The sequence below is a fragment of the Lissotriton helveticus genome, chromosome 5_1 (genome assembly GCF_964261635.1).
Source record: "Lissotriton helveticus chromosome 5_1, aLisHel1.1, whole genome shotgun sequence".
NCBI lineage: Eukaryota > Metazoa > Chordata > Amphibia > Caudata > Salamandridae > Lissotriton > Lissotriton helveticus.
In genome coordinates this window covers 81,772,527-81,789,773 of record NC_136065.1, presented here as the reverse complement: position 1 = coordinate 81,789,773, position 17,247 = coordinate 81,772,527, and the positions used below count along the sequence as shown (strand labels likewise).

The 17,247-nt window shown below is 48.2% G+C and overlaps 1 protein-coding gene across 1 annotated transcript in view; it reads left to right on the top strand.

Moving 5' to 3' along the window:
- Positions 1 to 9,787: 9,787 nt before the first annotated feature.
- LOC144754164 (E3 ubiquitin-protein ligase TRIM39-like) overlaps positions 9,788 to 17,247 on the top strand; it is a 126,279-nt gene continuing 118,819 nt past the window's right edge. The window contains exon 1 of the mRNA XM_078641746.1: positions 9,788 to 10,229. Coding sequence (XP_078497872.1) covers positions 9,816 to 10,229 — 414 coding nt within the window. The 5' untranslated portion in view covers positions 9,788 to 9,815. The remainder of the gene's footprint in view (positions 10,230 to 17,247) is intronic.

Below are 17,247 nucleotides of genomic sequence, written 5' to 3'. Positions count from 1 at the left end.
ACGAATCGATGAATCGTCACGAGAATCTCAGTATTATCTATGAAAATTGCATAACTGCAATTTGTGGGCCAAAATAATCGACATTCAAAGCGGATATAGACTGGATGAAATTAGCTTTGAAGCATTGTATATCAGATGAATGGCATTCTGCTGTGTTTCAAGCTTTTTGGCCTTGTCTGTCTATTGTGATCTAGAAAATTGTTGCAGGGCTGTGCTGCGTGAGGCTCTCGGCCCATTTAGCTATGCTAAAGCTCGAAAGTACAAAATCAATACATATTTAGTCGGTGCATTGGAGTTGATCCCCAAACGACCTACTTAGCGCGCTGATCACAACTCTGAAAGAACACGTGGAGCGGCAACAATTTAGGAATCAGGAAAGTCAGGTTTTCTCCTTGATCAGATTTGTCTCTGAAGCCACCTATTATTTCTCGTAGGGACACCATATATCAACTGATCATGACAGCTGTACCCACCGCTTGATTGTGTCACTCCTCCGCGCCCGGGCTCAGCCTCTTCACAGCAGTAAAGCTTCCCTTATAACTCAAAGGGCTTCAGCCCCCCCAGCCCCACCCTCCCCTCTCCCAGTAGTGTGTGGCAGCCCGGGGATAAGACCGCTTCCTGGGCACACACGCAGCCCCACCCAAGCACTTCACAGGTCTTTTAAAGACCATTTACATGTCAATGAGACCTCGCTGTTGTTTCACCCTTTTAAGAGCCCCTGCAGCTCCACTCTGCATGTTGCTTAAAGATCAGCAGCGCTGCTACTGCAATTTCCCACATCGTGCCGCGGCGCCCCTGGCAACTCATAACGGCGCACCGGGGTGCCGCGGCGCACAGTTTGGGAACCACGGGCATACACCTATCCTAAGTGGGGTTGGACCTCTTCCTGCTGGATTTAGCGGAAGCGTTGGTAGTGGCAGGTGGTAAATAAAAGAACTATAGAAGGTGGGGGGGCTTTGGGGCTGCGGGGGCCACATCCAGAGCCATGGTGGAGTTACGGGGCGATCCAACGATGGAAGGTGCAGAAGGGTACCCTCTACAGGAGCACAGTAAGGGTGCGAGAACCAATTATCCCCAGGGAGATCCTCGGTGGGATCTTGGAGGAGCGACGGCGCCCCGTTAGTCCTTCGGGCGGTTGTGGACCTGAGCAACCTGTGGAAAAGTAAATTTTACCATGTTCTGTGTCCCTACGCCCCATCCATCATATGTTATGTATGCATGACCAATATGCATATGTTATTCCCCATTTCTGATTAAAGACGCAATTACAGTTGTGTCCACCTCTGGTATGTTAATTTCCAGTCCTCGTGAATACTACGAATATCAGGCCTATGTAAGTAATGTTGCCACGTTTCTCAGTGTGCACGTTATTCCATTATAAAGTCCCCGTTTCTAGGCCTCAAAAGGGCCCGGACCACAGATTCAGCTCCTGTCTCCTGAAAGCCTCGCTGAGGAGCGATACAGCCCCCACCTTTATCCTCGACCTTTCACTTACTTCCTGCCTCGCAGTGCCCGGTGCAGCCCGGCTCTGCCTCTGAGTCTGCCAAAAGTATGTTATAGTTCCTGCTATCAGTTCAGTCCTCCTCCTTTGCATTCCTAAGCTACTGAACTGCATCAATAGTTTCTGTCATTGTCTAGCCTTCTCGTCTCCACGTTAGAGAAATACTGTATTTAATAGTCATTTAATATTCTTCACGCACTACATGTAGAATAATGCATGGTCCAGTCTTAGAAATCAAGTTAGCTTTTCCCCTCATGACTTCTAGTTTATATCAACATGTTCTCTAAACATTAGATACCAGATAGGGTTTAGGTACATGTCGCTCCGACCCTCCAGACTCTAGTCTCTGCTCCTAGCACAGAGTTCGTAGCCCCCAGCTTCTCCTAGTAACACGTCATTGCTAGTTTCCGCGCACCATTAGGTTAGAGGTCCCGGCTCCTTAGGTAGCCCCCTCCTATGTGTCCGCCCATTCATGACATATTCTGTTACGTCTTGCATCACATGTCTATGTGAACTCCCAGTTACACCTCTTTTTACTGTTATCTTTCGCGACTGCTACGCGTCACGCCTTCTGCTCCACCCACTGTTACGCCTACTGCAATGTAATGCTATGTGTTTGCGCTATGTATATATGCCTGTGATTTGTTTTTGAATGAGAGCGCGCTCATCCCAGACCTAGCCCCAGCAGCTGCTGGGACACCCTATGCAGGTTGTCCTGATCCTGTCCTTATGCTGTAATAAACCTGCAAAAACTCCTACTACCTCGAATCTTGACTCTTATTTATTGAGCTATCTGTTATTCATTCATTCATCCGAAAAATAGGGTATTATTTATTTATTTACCACAAACCGGGGGTTGCCTGCAATGCTCCGCCCCCCCCCCCCCCCGTAGTGGGGAGGGGCGTGAGTAAGGGGTGGACTGGAGGTCTGCCGGGGGAGGGGATAGCCTTTCTCCCAATATTGACAACACCCCGCGGTTAACACCACAGGGGGTTTATGGATCATCAGGTGGGAATGTTGCGAAGGGCGGCCTGACCATGGATCGCCCATAAGATAACCCAATATGTTGGCATAATGTTTATGCATATAAAGCTGCAACAACTTTCTCCAACAAAACATTGTGTGGTGTCGGTTATTGGGGAAATTGTTGTGATCGGGCTGGGGTATGGGCCGATGTTGGCACTATTCCCAGTAACCCCTCACCCTCTGCCGCAGCTGACCTGTGATTAGGATGCGCTGTATATGTGTTCCCTGCGATGAAACACGTGTCGGCTGTCATTTGGAACGAATAAACGAACGTGAAAACACAAACAAAAAGACTTTTGTTCTACATATGTATACAACGTGTTTTTTACCTTTCTCAAAGAGTCTTCATCTGTTGTAAATGTTACATAAGATATTTGATTGTAAAATTGAATATACTTGAAATGCTAAGTGTTGTAGTGCAGAGGCATTGTAGTTTGCTCTTGCACGGTGTGAAAGCTTGTACTGGTTGTATGGGTGCGTGCAGGAAGTGCAATACATGAAGTGCTGTGCAGCGCGAACATGGTGAGTGTGTGTGCTGGCAGCAAACTGAACACAGACTGTATTTGAGGTCAATCTAATTGTTCAATACAAATCTTAATATTCAAGAAATCTTGAGTAGAGAAAGCAACAAAAAAAAAGTTTTGTTTTTTAATTTTTGAGAATTTTATTTCATAGGCCAACACGTGTTTCAACAGTATATTCATGTATATCGAAAACTCATATAAGGAGCGCAGAGGAATTTCACTTCACTCATGGTACGATGGCCGTATGCAATGGTAACGAGGGGCTGGGTCACAGACCCCCCCGTTACCATTACATACGGCCGTCGTACCGTGAGTGAAGTAAAATTCCTCTGCGCTCCTTATATGAGTTTTCGATATACATGAATATACTGTTCAATACTCAGGGGAATCTTCTTTCTGATCATCACTGCACCTAAAATATCTTTTCCACAACCAGAGAATTATATATTGCATTTTGTAATGTTAATATTTTGGCCCTGAAGAAGTGACAGGTGTCGTGAAACACATGTTGGCCTATGAAATAAATTTCTCAGAAATAAAAAAACTAAAACTTTGTTTTCACTTCTCAAGATTTCTTGATTATTAAGGTTAGTATTGAGCTATTAGTTTGACCTCAAATACGGTCTGTGCTCAGTTTATTTCTTATACTTGCCTGCAGGGAGTTATCCTGTAAATATTTTTTTGGGTCAGTGTTAAACCCTTAGAGAGCTTCCTTTCCACTCCCCCTCCTTGCGATAAGTATGTGTGCTGGCGGTGTGTGTATGTTTGTAAATAGCACACCCTTGTTAAATATAGAAAAGCTGCAGTACTGAGCAGGTGCTCGCAGACTGAGGGTGTGCACCGAATGCATGTGTATGTGTAGTGGTACAATGCATGGACAGCAAGTGTGCTGTGAATGTACACTACGTAAGTGTGCCAGAAGTGGTACATTATATGGAGAACCTTGGGTTCCATTTTGGAAGCGCAGGCCTGTCTGGAGAAGACATGAGGAAAAGAATACCCCCAGACAGATGTGTGTATTGCTGCATTCCTGTGAGGTGGGTGAGACACCCTGGAAGGGAAAGGAAGCGACTCCCTTTACACTTCAAAAGATGCTCTTTGATTCAGTGAGAGATGAGACGGAAGGAAGGGGCCCGGACACATCCCAGGAAGAGAGTTGGGGCTGAAAAGGGAATCATAAAGAGGAGGGCGGGGGTCTGGACTTAACCTTTCGATGCACATATCACTCTGGGTGACATCCAGATGTGAACTCTGGTCACTCCCATGAGTGGTGTTGTGGGACAATCAACTTCAAAGTCTTGCCTGCTGTGACAGACATGTGTCATGAGGAAAGAAAAAAAGAGAGGTGTGCACTTTAAAAGAAGCTGAACCCCAACATAAAACTACAAAGACTCAGACTCTAAATCCCATTTGGTGTCTAGAAAAAGGACTATAAGAAGGGGAGGTTGGAGCCACCAAAAACTGGTCTTCTGCCAAGCAGCGGGCTGTGCGAGAGGGGAAGCTCTGCAAGACGTACGACCAGGACTAGGGGTGATAGCCTGCTGGTCTCCATGCTGGGTGAGGGGAGATCACCTCCCCTGGAGCACCATCGTCTGCCTGCTTGCCAAGACCAGAGTGCCATGTGAGGGTGAGGAGCGCGTTGGAGGGAGTGAAGTCCAGTGGGGAGCCTTGTGCATGCATTCCCTGAGCGAGGTGTGAGGCTGTGCACCAATCGAACCGTGGCCCATGTGCAGTATCGCCTCTGCAACGTCAGCATGCCAAGAGAGGGTGCATTGTTCTGAGCCGCATCAGAAGCGCTATGCACCAGGTCACACCTCCGTGGTCACAACGTTTGCCCATGGGTGTCACAGTTGAACTGATTTTGGGCCAGGAGTGCCCGACTTGTGACTGCTGAAATCGGTGACTTCTTACGCTAGGAGGGGACGCCGTAGTGAGGACGATCTCATAAGAAGAGTCAAACTGCCAGAACTCTAAGGAAACAATTAAGAAGGGCAGTTTGGTTGACACGCCAAAAAAGCCCATCCTCCACTACATGGAAGTAAGTATGTCAATTAAAGAAAAAATATAAAAAACAAATTTGGGAAGACAAAAAAACACAACATAATAACTTCTGGACAAAATTATTATATAATGCAAAGCAATCAAACACCAGATATTACCTCTAGCTCATTTCAGCTTATCATGCAAAATGCGGTAGATATGCACTTGCTACTAGAAGATAAAGCAATGTTAAGTCGACGAGTCCACCCTTGGATGGTATTGCATTCCTATACAAAACCTGTGCCAGCGGCATATCTGGGTCTTCCCTTTTCCCCTTACTTAAAAAACACGTTTTTAGAGTTACATATGGCAAAGTTGCCCTCCAACGCAGACCAGCCCAGCTGGAAGTATCAGGGTTCAAAAGCATGCATTCTCTGTGGGTCACCAACACCGGATTCTATACATCTAATATGCATTTGCCCAGCCTATTGAGGAGACAGTTCAATGAAAGAGGCATCCGCCCCGGTAGAACTGCCATATTAAAAGGCCTTGACTCAAATGATCCGCAACTCATTTGCCACTTAATACAAATTTTAATCTGTTATAAGAAAGTAATGACACAATGAAATTGGTCACATAGTCGTTCAGAGGTCACTGTGTGCCTTTTAACAACAATAATAAGGTAAATAGAAATGACCAATTAGTTTTAATGTATTGAACAAAAAAGGTGGTGTATCGCCCGTTCATATCAATTTTAACCTTTCAAATAGAATGTTTAAAGAAAAGGAGGAAATTATAAGTTTTAACATGTCTAAATGTCCGTTTGCTTTAACGGTACAATGCATTTTTGTTTTGGAACATTGTTCTGGTTTTAATTAACTAAACAATAAAGAAAATCCACTTTCACTTTCATAAGGAGAGTATGCGCCCAGATAGTGAGTAACGCAGAGCTGTCTGTATCATTTTGGCCAAGGGTTCGGGTCATTGTCTCGACCTAATCAATACTGCTGTGACCAGTGGGTCTAGCCGACACACTGATCTAACCTGACAGATTCCCCGAGGTGCATCCAGCCACTGCTGAGGATTTCATACCCTCATTGAAGCCCCGGTTAGGAGCCAGAGGACCACACCAGCCCCCTCTCCCCTGCTAGGGGGCAGTGCAGTGTCTGCCAAGCGGGAGCAGCTCTGATCCCTGGAAAGAACCGGCAGCGCAGCGTGACAGAGAGAAACTGCGTCGCTGGGTGCTGCTACGTACACCGCGAGCAGCGTGTTTTCGTCATACAGGACGCGGACTCTTGAGCTCCCAGGAGAGGGCACTCGCTGCTCCATTGAGCATTGCCATACAGCCAGAGCGGGTAAGACTGGAACTGGGCCCTTCTGGCCCCGGGGGACTTGCTGCTAACGGTCCTGCGGCACCATGGACACTTTTGACTAATTCCTCAAGAATCAAAGGTAAAACTGTTGAGTGCAACCTAATAGTTTGCATTACCTGGATGCAGGCATGAGTAAATGGGGAATAACCCCAAACAGTTTACAAGAATGCGGGTGGGACAGGGATCTGCCTGAGCCCGGACCTCAAGTGGGCTTTAGTCATTGCTTCCGAATGTCATATACCTTTGTATGTGTAGCGTTAGAAATAAAATACTTAATTTTTCTATAAAAGTGAGTTTTGGACTGGAGATTGATTTATTGGTCATACTGTTTGCACCTTGAATTATGAGTCGTGTTCACTGACCTGTATCTACATCCCCCCAAGGGAGCTGTGAGGACTCAACCACAGCTAACCCTGGGAGTCAAGTGAAGAAGAGGTCCCTGGCCCAGTTGCTCAGGACCCATAGTAGGTACGGCCCCGGGACAACAGAAGTAGAAGGCCTCAACCTCCACGGTTGAGCACAGTACCCCCTACGGGCCCAATGGCCCTCTGAAAGGGGTTCTGGCAGAAGGCAAGAAAAAAGGAAAGAAAGAAGGAGAGAAGGAAAGAAAGAGAGAAGGAAAGAAAGAGAGAAGGAAAGAGAGAATGAAAGAAAGAGAAGGAAAGAAGGAAGGTGAGAAGAAAGAAAGAAAGAAAGAAAGAATTACAAGAAAGAGAAAGAGAAGGAAAGATAAAGAAAGAGAGAAGGAGAGATAAAGAAAGAGCGATGGAAGCAATGAAAGAAGAAATGAAAGAAGGCAAAGATAAAAGGCAAGAGAAAGAAAGAACGAAGAAAAGAGAAAGAAAGAAACAAAGAAAGAATGAGAGAAAAAGAGACTGAAAAATGGAAGGAAAAAGGTGAAAGAAAGTAAAAGAAACATAACATAACGTGTATTTGTAAAGCGCACTTTCACCCGGACGTGTCTTGGAGCTGAATAACAGATGATTATTGTTACCCAACTCAATGGTACTCATTTTATCGACCTCAGATGGATGAAAGAGAGAGAAAGAGGGAGACGGAAAGAAAGAAATGAATAGAAGAAAAGAAAAAAGATAGAAGGAAAGAGAGAAAGACACAGAATGAAAGAACACAGGAATAGAAGGAGAAAAAAAAGAAAGAAGAAAAATAAATGAAGTAAAAAGAGGCTAAATGAATACAGAATCGTTTCAAATTGACACAATCTTGTATGCTGTGAAATAGCAGAAGCCAAAAAAGCAAAACACTCCAAAAGAGGTTTACAACAGTGATGGGATCTGATAAAGATGGGATGTGCGCTAGAAGCGTCCTGCTATCACATCCAGCTCTAACCACAAAGGCAACTACAAACTAATTATAAAGAAAAACTAAACCACTGGCACCGAAGGGAACCAGCTTGTGTGGATGTGCTCCTTGAGAGTGAGCAGAATGCAGTCTCTCAAAGTGAAGTTAACGAGTGGCTTTAGATGGCTGACCCTCTGCCCCCTGCTACATGCTGCAGTGGGTGGAGGCAAAATATGAGTGACACAACAACAGACCAATGGATGAAAAGGGGTGGCTGAAAGCCCGTATATGTAATATATTATGCATATTTTAGTAACATCAAAAGGTTTTGGCTAACACAAGACCTAAAAATACAAAATAAACCTCACATCATGATATTTTTAATGAATGACTGAAATGTATGGATAAAAACCTGCATGCATATTTTTACATAAATAAATTATTCATATAGGTGTCAGTAAATGTACACACAGGCATTGGCCCTTCTTGGTGCAGTCTGTTTGGACAAAGTTTAGATTGGCATAAGAACAGCGGGATATGTATGTACTCTCTAAGATATAACGTACAGATCTGCGGTTACTACAAAGTATAGTAAATAATTACAGATTCTCTGGGGAGCCCTGTTACATGGTAGACAGTGAATCGTTCTAATCGGATGTATGACATTACAACGCATGCTTTTACCACGCATGCCTTTACAACGCAGTTTTTACAACGCATGCCTTTACAACGCATAGTGCTTAGGGGCGCTGGATAGTGAATAGTTTAATTTAATTAAATCTATTCCCTATCCTAGAGCGCCCCCCAGCGCAATGCGTTGTAATGGTTTGCGTTGTAAAAGTTGCGTCGTCAAGGCACTGCGTGGTAAAAGTTGCGTTGTAAAGGATGTTTCCCATTCTAATCACACAAAGGAGCGGTGCAAGCTGCAGACATGTTGTGGAGATATTTCATTCTCATGCCTTACACTGACCCTGAAGGACTTTCCATCCTTACACTATTCACAGAATCCTGGGGAAGCCCCTCTCTCTTCTTTCAGCATCTGCCTGAAACGTCATAAGCGGTAAAAAAACAGAAAAAGCTGAGGAAAGACTAGGAGTAAAGAAATGACTAAACAATGCACTTACAGCACCAGGGCGTCTGCTAAATAAACACATACAAACAATTAAAGGTGCACGCCTAATATCTGCAAAGTGTATATATTTCTTATGTTTACCTTTGATTTAGAAATAGTTAATAGTGACCACTAACTATGCAAGATGAGGAGAGTAAAAGTGTCTTTTCTGTTTTATTCACTTTTTCAGTGGGTCTACCACCAGAAAGCAAACTCAGCTTTTTATTGTAGTCACTATTAGGTTTAGACCTTTGACCTTCGCGAACAGAGACTGTTTGAGTAAAAAAGTGACTAATATGAGCAGTGTAAATATAAATAGTGAATAGAAGGCATTCTATGGTGTTCAAAGTCAAATAATATGTGCAGTTATAACCAGTAAAATATTTACAAATAATTTTTCGAATGAAATATAGAATTGTTTTTGCACAAATGTTTTTTGATCAAAGCCAATGGAATTAAGGGATTTTGCACAAGTTGAATTGTGCCCATAATTATGGATATGCCACATGTACCGCATACAACTGTGCCTACCTCAAACAGATAAACAAGCATTTGCAATGCAATGGGTCTTGCATTGGTGAAAGTTAGAGATGTTGGCGGTGAAAATGAGAACGCAGATCGCAGAATTGACAAGTTAAAAGTAAATTGGAGGATTTTATACAAATCCATATTTAGGTGGCCGCTCCTGGCACTTAAAGAACCTGAGAAGAAAACCAAATTGCTGGTATTTTAGCTGAGAAAGGAGTGAACCCTCGAGTCAGAGCACAGGCAGCAGAGGGGTCAGTTCACTGCTCTGTGACTGTAACATGAACCCGGAAGTCCCAGCGCAGCCAGAGAGGGGCAGACGCACAGACACACCCACTGCACACAGAGAGGGACAGACGCACAGACACACCCACTGCACACAGAGAGGGGCAGACGCACAGACACACCCACTGCACAGAGAGAGAGAGAGAGAGAGAGAAACTGAAACTTACCTTCACTTCCTGCATTTCTGCATCATGGCGGCAGCAGCTCAGCTCGGGAACCTCCAGGAAGAGGCCACTTGTTCCATCTGTTTGGAATATTTTAAGGATCCGGTGATGATCGATTGTGGACACAACTTCTGCCGCTCCTGCATCACCCAGAGCTGGGAGGGAAGAGATGGAAACTTCCCCTGTCCACAGTGCAGGGAAATATCTTCTGGGAAAAACCTCCGACCCAACAGACTAGTGGGGAACATGGTGGAAATGCTAAAACAGCTTCATCTGCCCCCCGTGAAGCCCCCAGGGGAGAATCTGTGCGAGAAACATGAGCAGCCACAGCTGCTGTTCTGTGCAGAGGATCAGAGGATGATATGCTGGGTCTGCCGGGAGTCCAAGGAGCATAAAACTCACTCAGCAAGTCCTATAGAGGAGGCTGCAGAGGAGTACAAGGTACGTCTGTGGGCATTCAGGGATCACAAAGTCGCCTGGTGAGCCACACCAAGGGCCAGCCGGAGAGCACACGCTGTGTGTGAGAGTGTTCCAGAAGGCGCCATGTCACTGGGACAACACTTTTACATTTCTGTATTTTGCTTTTTACATATTTTGACCTGGTGCGTTCAAGCAATAGGGTCCAGTAAAGTGAATCAAAACTACAAATCCCAGAATGCACTGATATGTTAAATCAAAATCCTAGAAATGAAAAAGTTGTGTCCCGGTGGCATGGAGTCATCTGGTCACCCTCCCTGTTTATGCCATAGAGGAGGCTGCAGAAGAGAACAGGGTATGTGTGTGGATCTTTATGGATCATAATGCACACGCGGACCCCAAAGAGAGGTCTGTGCAAGGAGTGTATGTGGGTGCTCACGATTCACAAGTGAAGGCAGTGTGTACATTCTGCAGAGGAGCACAAGGCAGTCTGTGGCATTCACGATTCACAATTGAATAAACTTGTTAAGTCTTTAAGAGGATACAATGTATATTTAGGGGGTGTTAAGTGTCCTTAGAGAAGCTGCTGAAAAATACAAGGTACGTTTGTTGGTGTTTAACGATTGTAAGTGAATCTACTCCACGAGGGCTTTATAAGAAGCTGCAAAAGAGCACAAAGTGTGTCTGTAAGAGCGCTGGGATCATGGGCCGTATACTGTGAGCCACAGAGGCGGCTGCAGAGGATCAGAAGGGATGTGTGTGGGTGTTTTAGGATCTTACATTATACTCATTCCGTGTAACACTGCAGTGTGAGTTGTCGGTGTCAGAAGACTTTACGCGACAATGCAGGGTGTAGCACACGGGCTCAGAGGAGCAGAGACACAGCAGAAGAGCTGCAGCAATGCATTGTGACGCGCACAGTCTCACGAGGGCATCTGTGCAGATGACTCCCCAGCAGTGCAGGGTTCATCAGACACAAAGAGAGGTGCAGGGTCCAGGCGCTAGACTTGCATCGTCATTGAACACAGAGTGAAGATCTTCTGTAGCTTTGGCTGCTTGAAGCTCGCTGGCTTTGGGGACCCCTCACAGGATGAACGACCGTCGGGCCGGGCTGCGATCACAGGCTCCTGGTCTGGGGAAGCTCAGAGTGTCCGACCTCCTCACCTCAAGGTGCAGAGCAGTGGACTGGGCTCGGAGTGATGAGGACAGACCCCTCCCTTCAGCGGCAAGAGAGGTCCATCCTCGGTCCTGGGGGTCCAGCGCCTCCTGTAGAAGGGAGACGGCCATCATTCCCGTCTCTTGTCTTCAGCGTTCTCTTCAGTAGAGGTCCTTCCTCGGTCCTGGGTTCCAGCGCCTCCTTAGAAGGGAGATGGCCATCATTCCCGTCTCTGATCTTCAGCGTTCTCTTCAGTAGAGGTCCTTCCTCGTCCCTAGGGTCTAGTGCCTCCTGTAGAAGGGAGACGGCCATCATTCCTGTCTCTGGTCTTCAGTGTTCTCTTCAGTAGAGGTCCTTCCTCGTCCCTAGGGTCTAGTGCCTCCTGTAGAAGGGAGACGGCCATCATTCCCGCCTCTGGTCTTCAGCGTTCTCTTCAGTAGAGGTCCTTCCTCGGTCCTGGGGGTCCAGCGCCTCCTGTAGAAGGGAGACGGCCATCATTCCCGTCTCTGGTCTTCAGCGTTCTCTTCAGTAGAGGTCCTTCCTCGGTCCTGGGGTCTAGCACCTCCTGTAGAAGGGAGGCGGCCATCATTCCTGCCTCTGGTCTTCATCGTTCTCTTCAGTAGAGGTCCTTCCTCGGTCGTGGGGGTCCAACGCCTCCTGTAGAAGGGAGACGGCCATCATTCTCGTCTCTGGTCTTCAGCGTTCTCTTCAGTAGAGGTCCTTCCTCGGTCCTGGGGGTCCAACGCCTCCTGTAGAAGGGAGACGGCCATCATTCTCGTCTCTGGTCTTCATCGTTCTCTTCAGTAGAGGTCCTTCCTCGGTCCTGGGGGTCCAGCGCCTCCTGTAGAAGGGAGACGGCCATCATTCCCGTCTCTGGACTTCAGCGTTCTCTTCAGTAGCGGTCCTTCCTCCGTCCTGGGGGTCTAGCGCCTCCTGTAGAAGGGAGACGGCCATCATTCCCATCTCTGGTCTTCAGCGTTCTCTTCAGTAGAGGTCGTTCCTCGTCCCTAGGGTCTAGTGCCTCCTGTAGAAGGGAGACGGCCATCATTCCCGTCTCTGGTCTTCAGCGTTCTCTTCAGTAGAGGTCCTTCCTGGGTCCTGGGGTCCAGCGCCTCCTGTAGAAGGGAGACGCCATCATTCCCGTCTCTGGTTTTCCGCGTTCTCTTCAGTAGAGTTTCTTCCTCGGTCCTGGGGTTGAGCGCCTCCTGTAGAAGGGAGACGGCCGTCATTCCGGTCTCTGGTCTTCAGCGTTCTCTTCAGTAGAGTTTCTTCCTCGGTCCTGGGGTTGAGCGCCTCCTGTAGAAGGGAGACGGCCATCATTCCCGACTCTGGTCTTCAGTGTTCTCTTGAGTAGAGGTCCTTCCTGGGTCCTGGGGGTCCAGCGCCTCCTGTAGAAGGGAGACGGCCATCATTCCCATCTCTGGTCTTCAGCGGTCTCTTCAGTAGAGATCCTTCCTCGGTACTGGGGGTCCAGCGCCTCTTGTAGCAGGGAGACGGGCATCATTCCCACCTCTGGTCTTCAGCGTTCTCTTCAGTAGAGGTCCTTCCTCAGTCCTGGGGTCTAGCGCCTCCTGTAGAAGGGAGACGGCCATCATTCCCGTCTCTGGTCTTCAGCGGCAAGAGAGTTCCTTCCTCGGTCATGGGGGTCCAGCGCCTCCTGTAGAAGGGAGACGGCCATCATTCCCGCCTCTGGTCTTCAGCGTTCTCTTCAGTAGAGGTCCTACCTCGGTCCTGGGGGTCCAGCGCCTCCTGTAGAAGGGAGACGGCCATCATTCCCACCTCTGGTCTTCAGCGTTCTCTTCAGTAGAGGTCCTTCCTGGGTCCGGGGGTCCAGCGCCTCCTGTAGAAGGGAGACGCCATCATTCCCGCCTCTGGTCTTCAGCGTTCTCTTCAGTGCTGTGCAGAGCTCCATAAAGTTAGAAGGGGACAGTTTATATCCTGTCCTCTGATAGTTCGCTCCAATCCAACTGTCCAGCCAGATTCATAGTTAGCCCCAGACCTTTGAGGGAACCGGTGAACTTGAGAGTGAACCACACACAATCCCTCCTTCCATCAGGATAGACATTCAAGACAAACGTTGCAATTGGCCTCAAAAACATCCTAATGGAGGGCAGGGGCAGTGGGGGCTGTGAGGAGCAGAGGATGGCGGGGAGGCTACAGAGAGAAGGGGGCTGTAGGCACAGACTACAACCAAGACTCTGAGTCACCCTACAACAGAAAGCGTTTCACACACACTCAATCAATCAATCAATCAACAAAAATGTGTAGAGCGCGCTACTCACCCGCAAGGGTCTCAAGGCGCTGAGGGGGGGGGGGGGGATGCTACTGCTCGAACAGCCAGGTCTTGAGTTGTTTCCTGAAGGAGAGAGGGTCCAGGGTCAGCCTTAGGTGAGTGGGGAGGGAGTTCCATGTCTTTGCTGCCAGGTAGGAGAAGGATCTTCCTCCGACGGTGGACGTCCGAAAGCGTGGGGCGGAGGCGAGGGCGAGGCTGGCGGATCGGAGCTGGCGGGTGGGTGTGTAGAATGTGAGGCGGCTGTTGAGGTACTTCGGGCCCGTGTCGTGGAGAGCCTTGTGTGCGTGGGTGAGGAGTCTGAACGTGATCCTCTTGTTGACGGGGAGCCAGTGCAGTTCTTTCAGGTGGGCAGAGATGTGGTTGCAGGAGGGATGTCCAGGATGAGTCGTGCTGAGGCGTTCTGAATGCGCTGGAGTCTTTTCTGGAGTTTGGCTGTGGTTCCAGCATAGAGGGTGTTCCCGTAGTCCAGACGGCTGGTGACGAGGGCCTGGGTGACCGCCTTCCTGGTTTCGGTGGGGATCCATCGGAAGATCTTACGGAGCATGCGCAGGGTGTTGAAGCAGGATGACGAGACGGTGTTCACTTGCTTGGTCATCGTGAGGGAGGAGTCCAGGATGAAGCCTAGGTTGCTGGCGTGGTCTGTTGGTTTGGGTGCGATGCCCAGGGCAGGGGGCCACCAGGAGTCGTCCCAGGCAGAGGGAGATGGTCCGAGGATGAGGACTTCCGTCTTGTCGGAGTTCAGTTTCAGACGGCTGATCTTCATCCATTCTGCGACGTCGTTCATTCCTTCCTGGAGGTTGGCTTTGGCGGTGGCGGGGTCGTTGGTGAGGGAGAGGATCAGCTGGGTGTCGTCAGCGTAGGATATGATGTTGAGGTTGTGTTGGCGAGCGATGTCTGCGAGAGGGCTCATGTAGACGTTGAAGAGGGTGGGGCTGAGGGAGGATCCTTGCGGACGCCGCAGATGACTTCGGTGGGCGCCGATCGGAACGGGGGGAGGCGGATTCTCTGGGTTCTTCCGGCGAGGAACGAGATGATCCACTGTGGCCCCCATCACCGCACATGGGAACCTCGCCTCGCATGTCCACAGGCCCTGCATCCTATGGACCTGGGCCGGAAGGCACCTGAGCCTGACATCGCTGTGAGGCCCTGCTCATGGTAATACAGCGCTATACACATGTGTGTCACATGTATGCTACAGTCAGATGGAGCCCAGATGTGGCATACTACACAGAGTCAGAAGGTAGTGTCAGTTACTCGCTGATCTGAGTTTGAGGCGACATCCACCCCACTTCTATACTCGTCTGCCACAAGCCGTTAGTAGCGTCATGGGCTGGTCATGTGAGGGGGATCCACTCGGGTATAAGCAGGACCTCTCTGGGTGGATCTCAATCTGGCACTCTGCTGGAGAGCAGCGCTCCAGATGTAAAGCCCTTGTCAGGGGACCTCCGGTGCTGGTCTCTTGCACAAGAAGATATCCCGGGCCAGGATAGTAAAACGGAAGCAGTATGTCACATGGACACTGCGCCAAAACCTTTCACCCTACTGTTCACGCTCTCAATCTGTCTGCTGCCATCCTGCCATGCTCTATGCTTGGGGTCGGTCCTGCTCTCCTGGCTGCCTGTTCCTTGTTGCAGACTCTGCATCAGAATGTTGCCTGCTCTCTCGCTAATCCTGCCTGTTCCCAGCTGTGGCCCTGTATGAGGTTGGTGCCTGTTCTCTGTTGCAGACCCGGTTAAGGGCTGGTATATGGTCTCTCGTTCTAGCAGGTTTATTTTCTCAGACCCTTTTATGAGTCTGTTGCCTCTTTTCTGTTGCAGACCCTGTAAGGCTGGTGTCGATTCCTGCTTCAGACCTTGTAAAGGGCTGGAACTGGCTCTGTTGCAGACTCTGTCTGCAGGCAACTGCCTGTTCTGTCACAGATCCTGGCTGGGGTTGGGGCCTGCATTCTTCCTGTGTCTGTTCTCTGTCACTGACCCTGTATGAGGCTAGTACCCGCTCCCTTACTGTGACTGTTCTCTGTCACAGACCGTGTCAAAATTTGGTGCCCGCACTCTCGTTTTGGTTGTGTGCTCTCTGTTGCAGACCCTGTCTGGGGCTGGGGCCTGCACTCTTCCTGTGTCTGTTCTCTGTCAAAGACTCTGCCAGCGGTTGGGGCCTGCACTCTTCCTGTGTCTGTTTTCTATCACAGCCCCTGCATGGGGGTTGTGGCCTGCATTCTGCATGTGTCTGTTTTCTGTCACAGACCCTGCCTGGGGTTGGGGTCTGCACTATTCCTGTGTCTGTTTTCTGTCACTGACCCTGCCTGGGTTTGTGACCTGCACTCTTCATGTGCCTGTGTCTGTTTTCTGTCACAGACCCTGCCTGGGGTTGGGGCCTGCATTCTTCCTTTGTCTGTATTCTGTCACAGACCCTGCCTGGGGTTGTGACTTGGACTCTTCCTGTGTCTGTTTTCTGTCACAGACCCTGCCTGGGGTTGGGGTCTGCATTCTTCCTGTGTCTGTTTTATGTCACAGATCCTGCCTGGGGTTGGGGCCAGCACTCTTCCTGTGTTTGTTTTCTATCAAAGACCCTGCCTGGGGTTGGGGCCTGCACTCTTCCCGTGTCTGTTTTCTGTCACAGACTGTGATCATTTCTTTGGTTGTCTGTTCTTTCACAGACCCTACGTGTAGCCGGCACCTGTATTGGACAAGGTCCAGTTATGGTTAATCAGTCGCGGGGATCTGGATGTAACGTATTTAAGAACAATTTTGATATGTGTGGCCAGAATTTCCAATCTGGATGTCTGTTACTGGTACTGACAGTCTAAATATATATGGGCAGTACTTACAGCCTGGATATAGAGCGCAAACCGAGGGGCTGGCCTTGAGAAGATGCAATTGTTGGCGGAAGGTCTAGGGTGGGCTGTCGGATCAGGGATAGTGTTCCTTAAAGAGATTGGTCTTCAGCATTTTCCTAAATTGGGGAGAGTTGGAGCTGATGCCACGTCGAAAGTGATGCTGTGCCAGATCCTGGGAGCATGAACGGAGAAGGCTTGCCTTCTGGGTTTTTCTTCTTACAATTTTTGTCTTGAGTCTGGTGATATCCACGCTCCTGGTCAGATGTCGTTCCTTGAACGTGTATTGTTTGTTTGCCAGGTAAGCTGGGATCTTGTTGTTGCGTGCTTTATTTGAAGCACCTGGTCATGAAGATGACCTGGGCTGGAAGCAACAGCTAGTATAGGTCTTTTTTATTTTAATTTTACACCCATGTGAGAATTTACATACAGCAATATTTAGTAAGCAAGAGCAGCATAGCTGTACATAGTAAATAAAGTGATATGTGACAATAAATACACACCTTATATTTTAAGACAGACTTGACCAGTGAGTTTCTTCTAAACATTCCATTGAAATAAAAATAAAAATAAAACATTAGGTTTCATACAGCAATATTAAGCCGGAAGAAGCTGCAGAATTGTACATAATAGATAAAGTGCTGAATGTCAAATTACACAGAATATCCTGATCCAAATTCAACTAGTAACTTCCATCTGAATACATCATTAAATAAATAATTTAGATTTCATATATAGTGCGGTAAAGTGCTATGTGGCT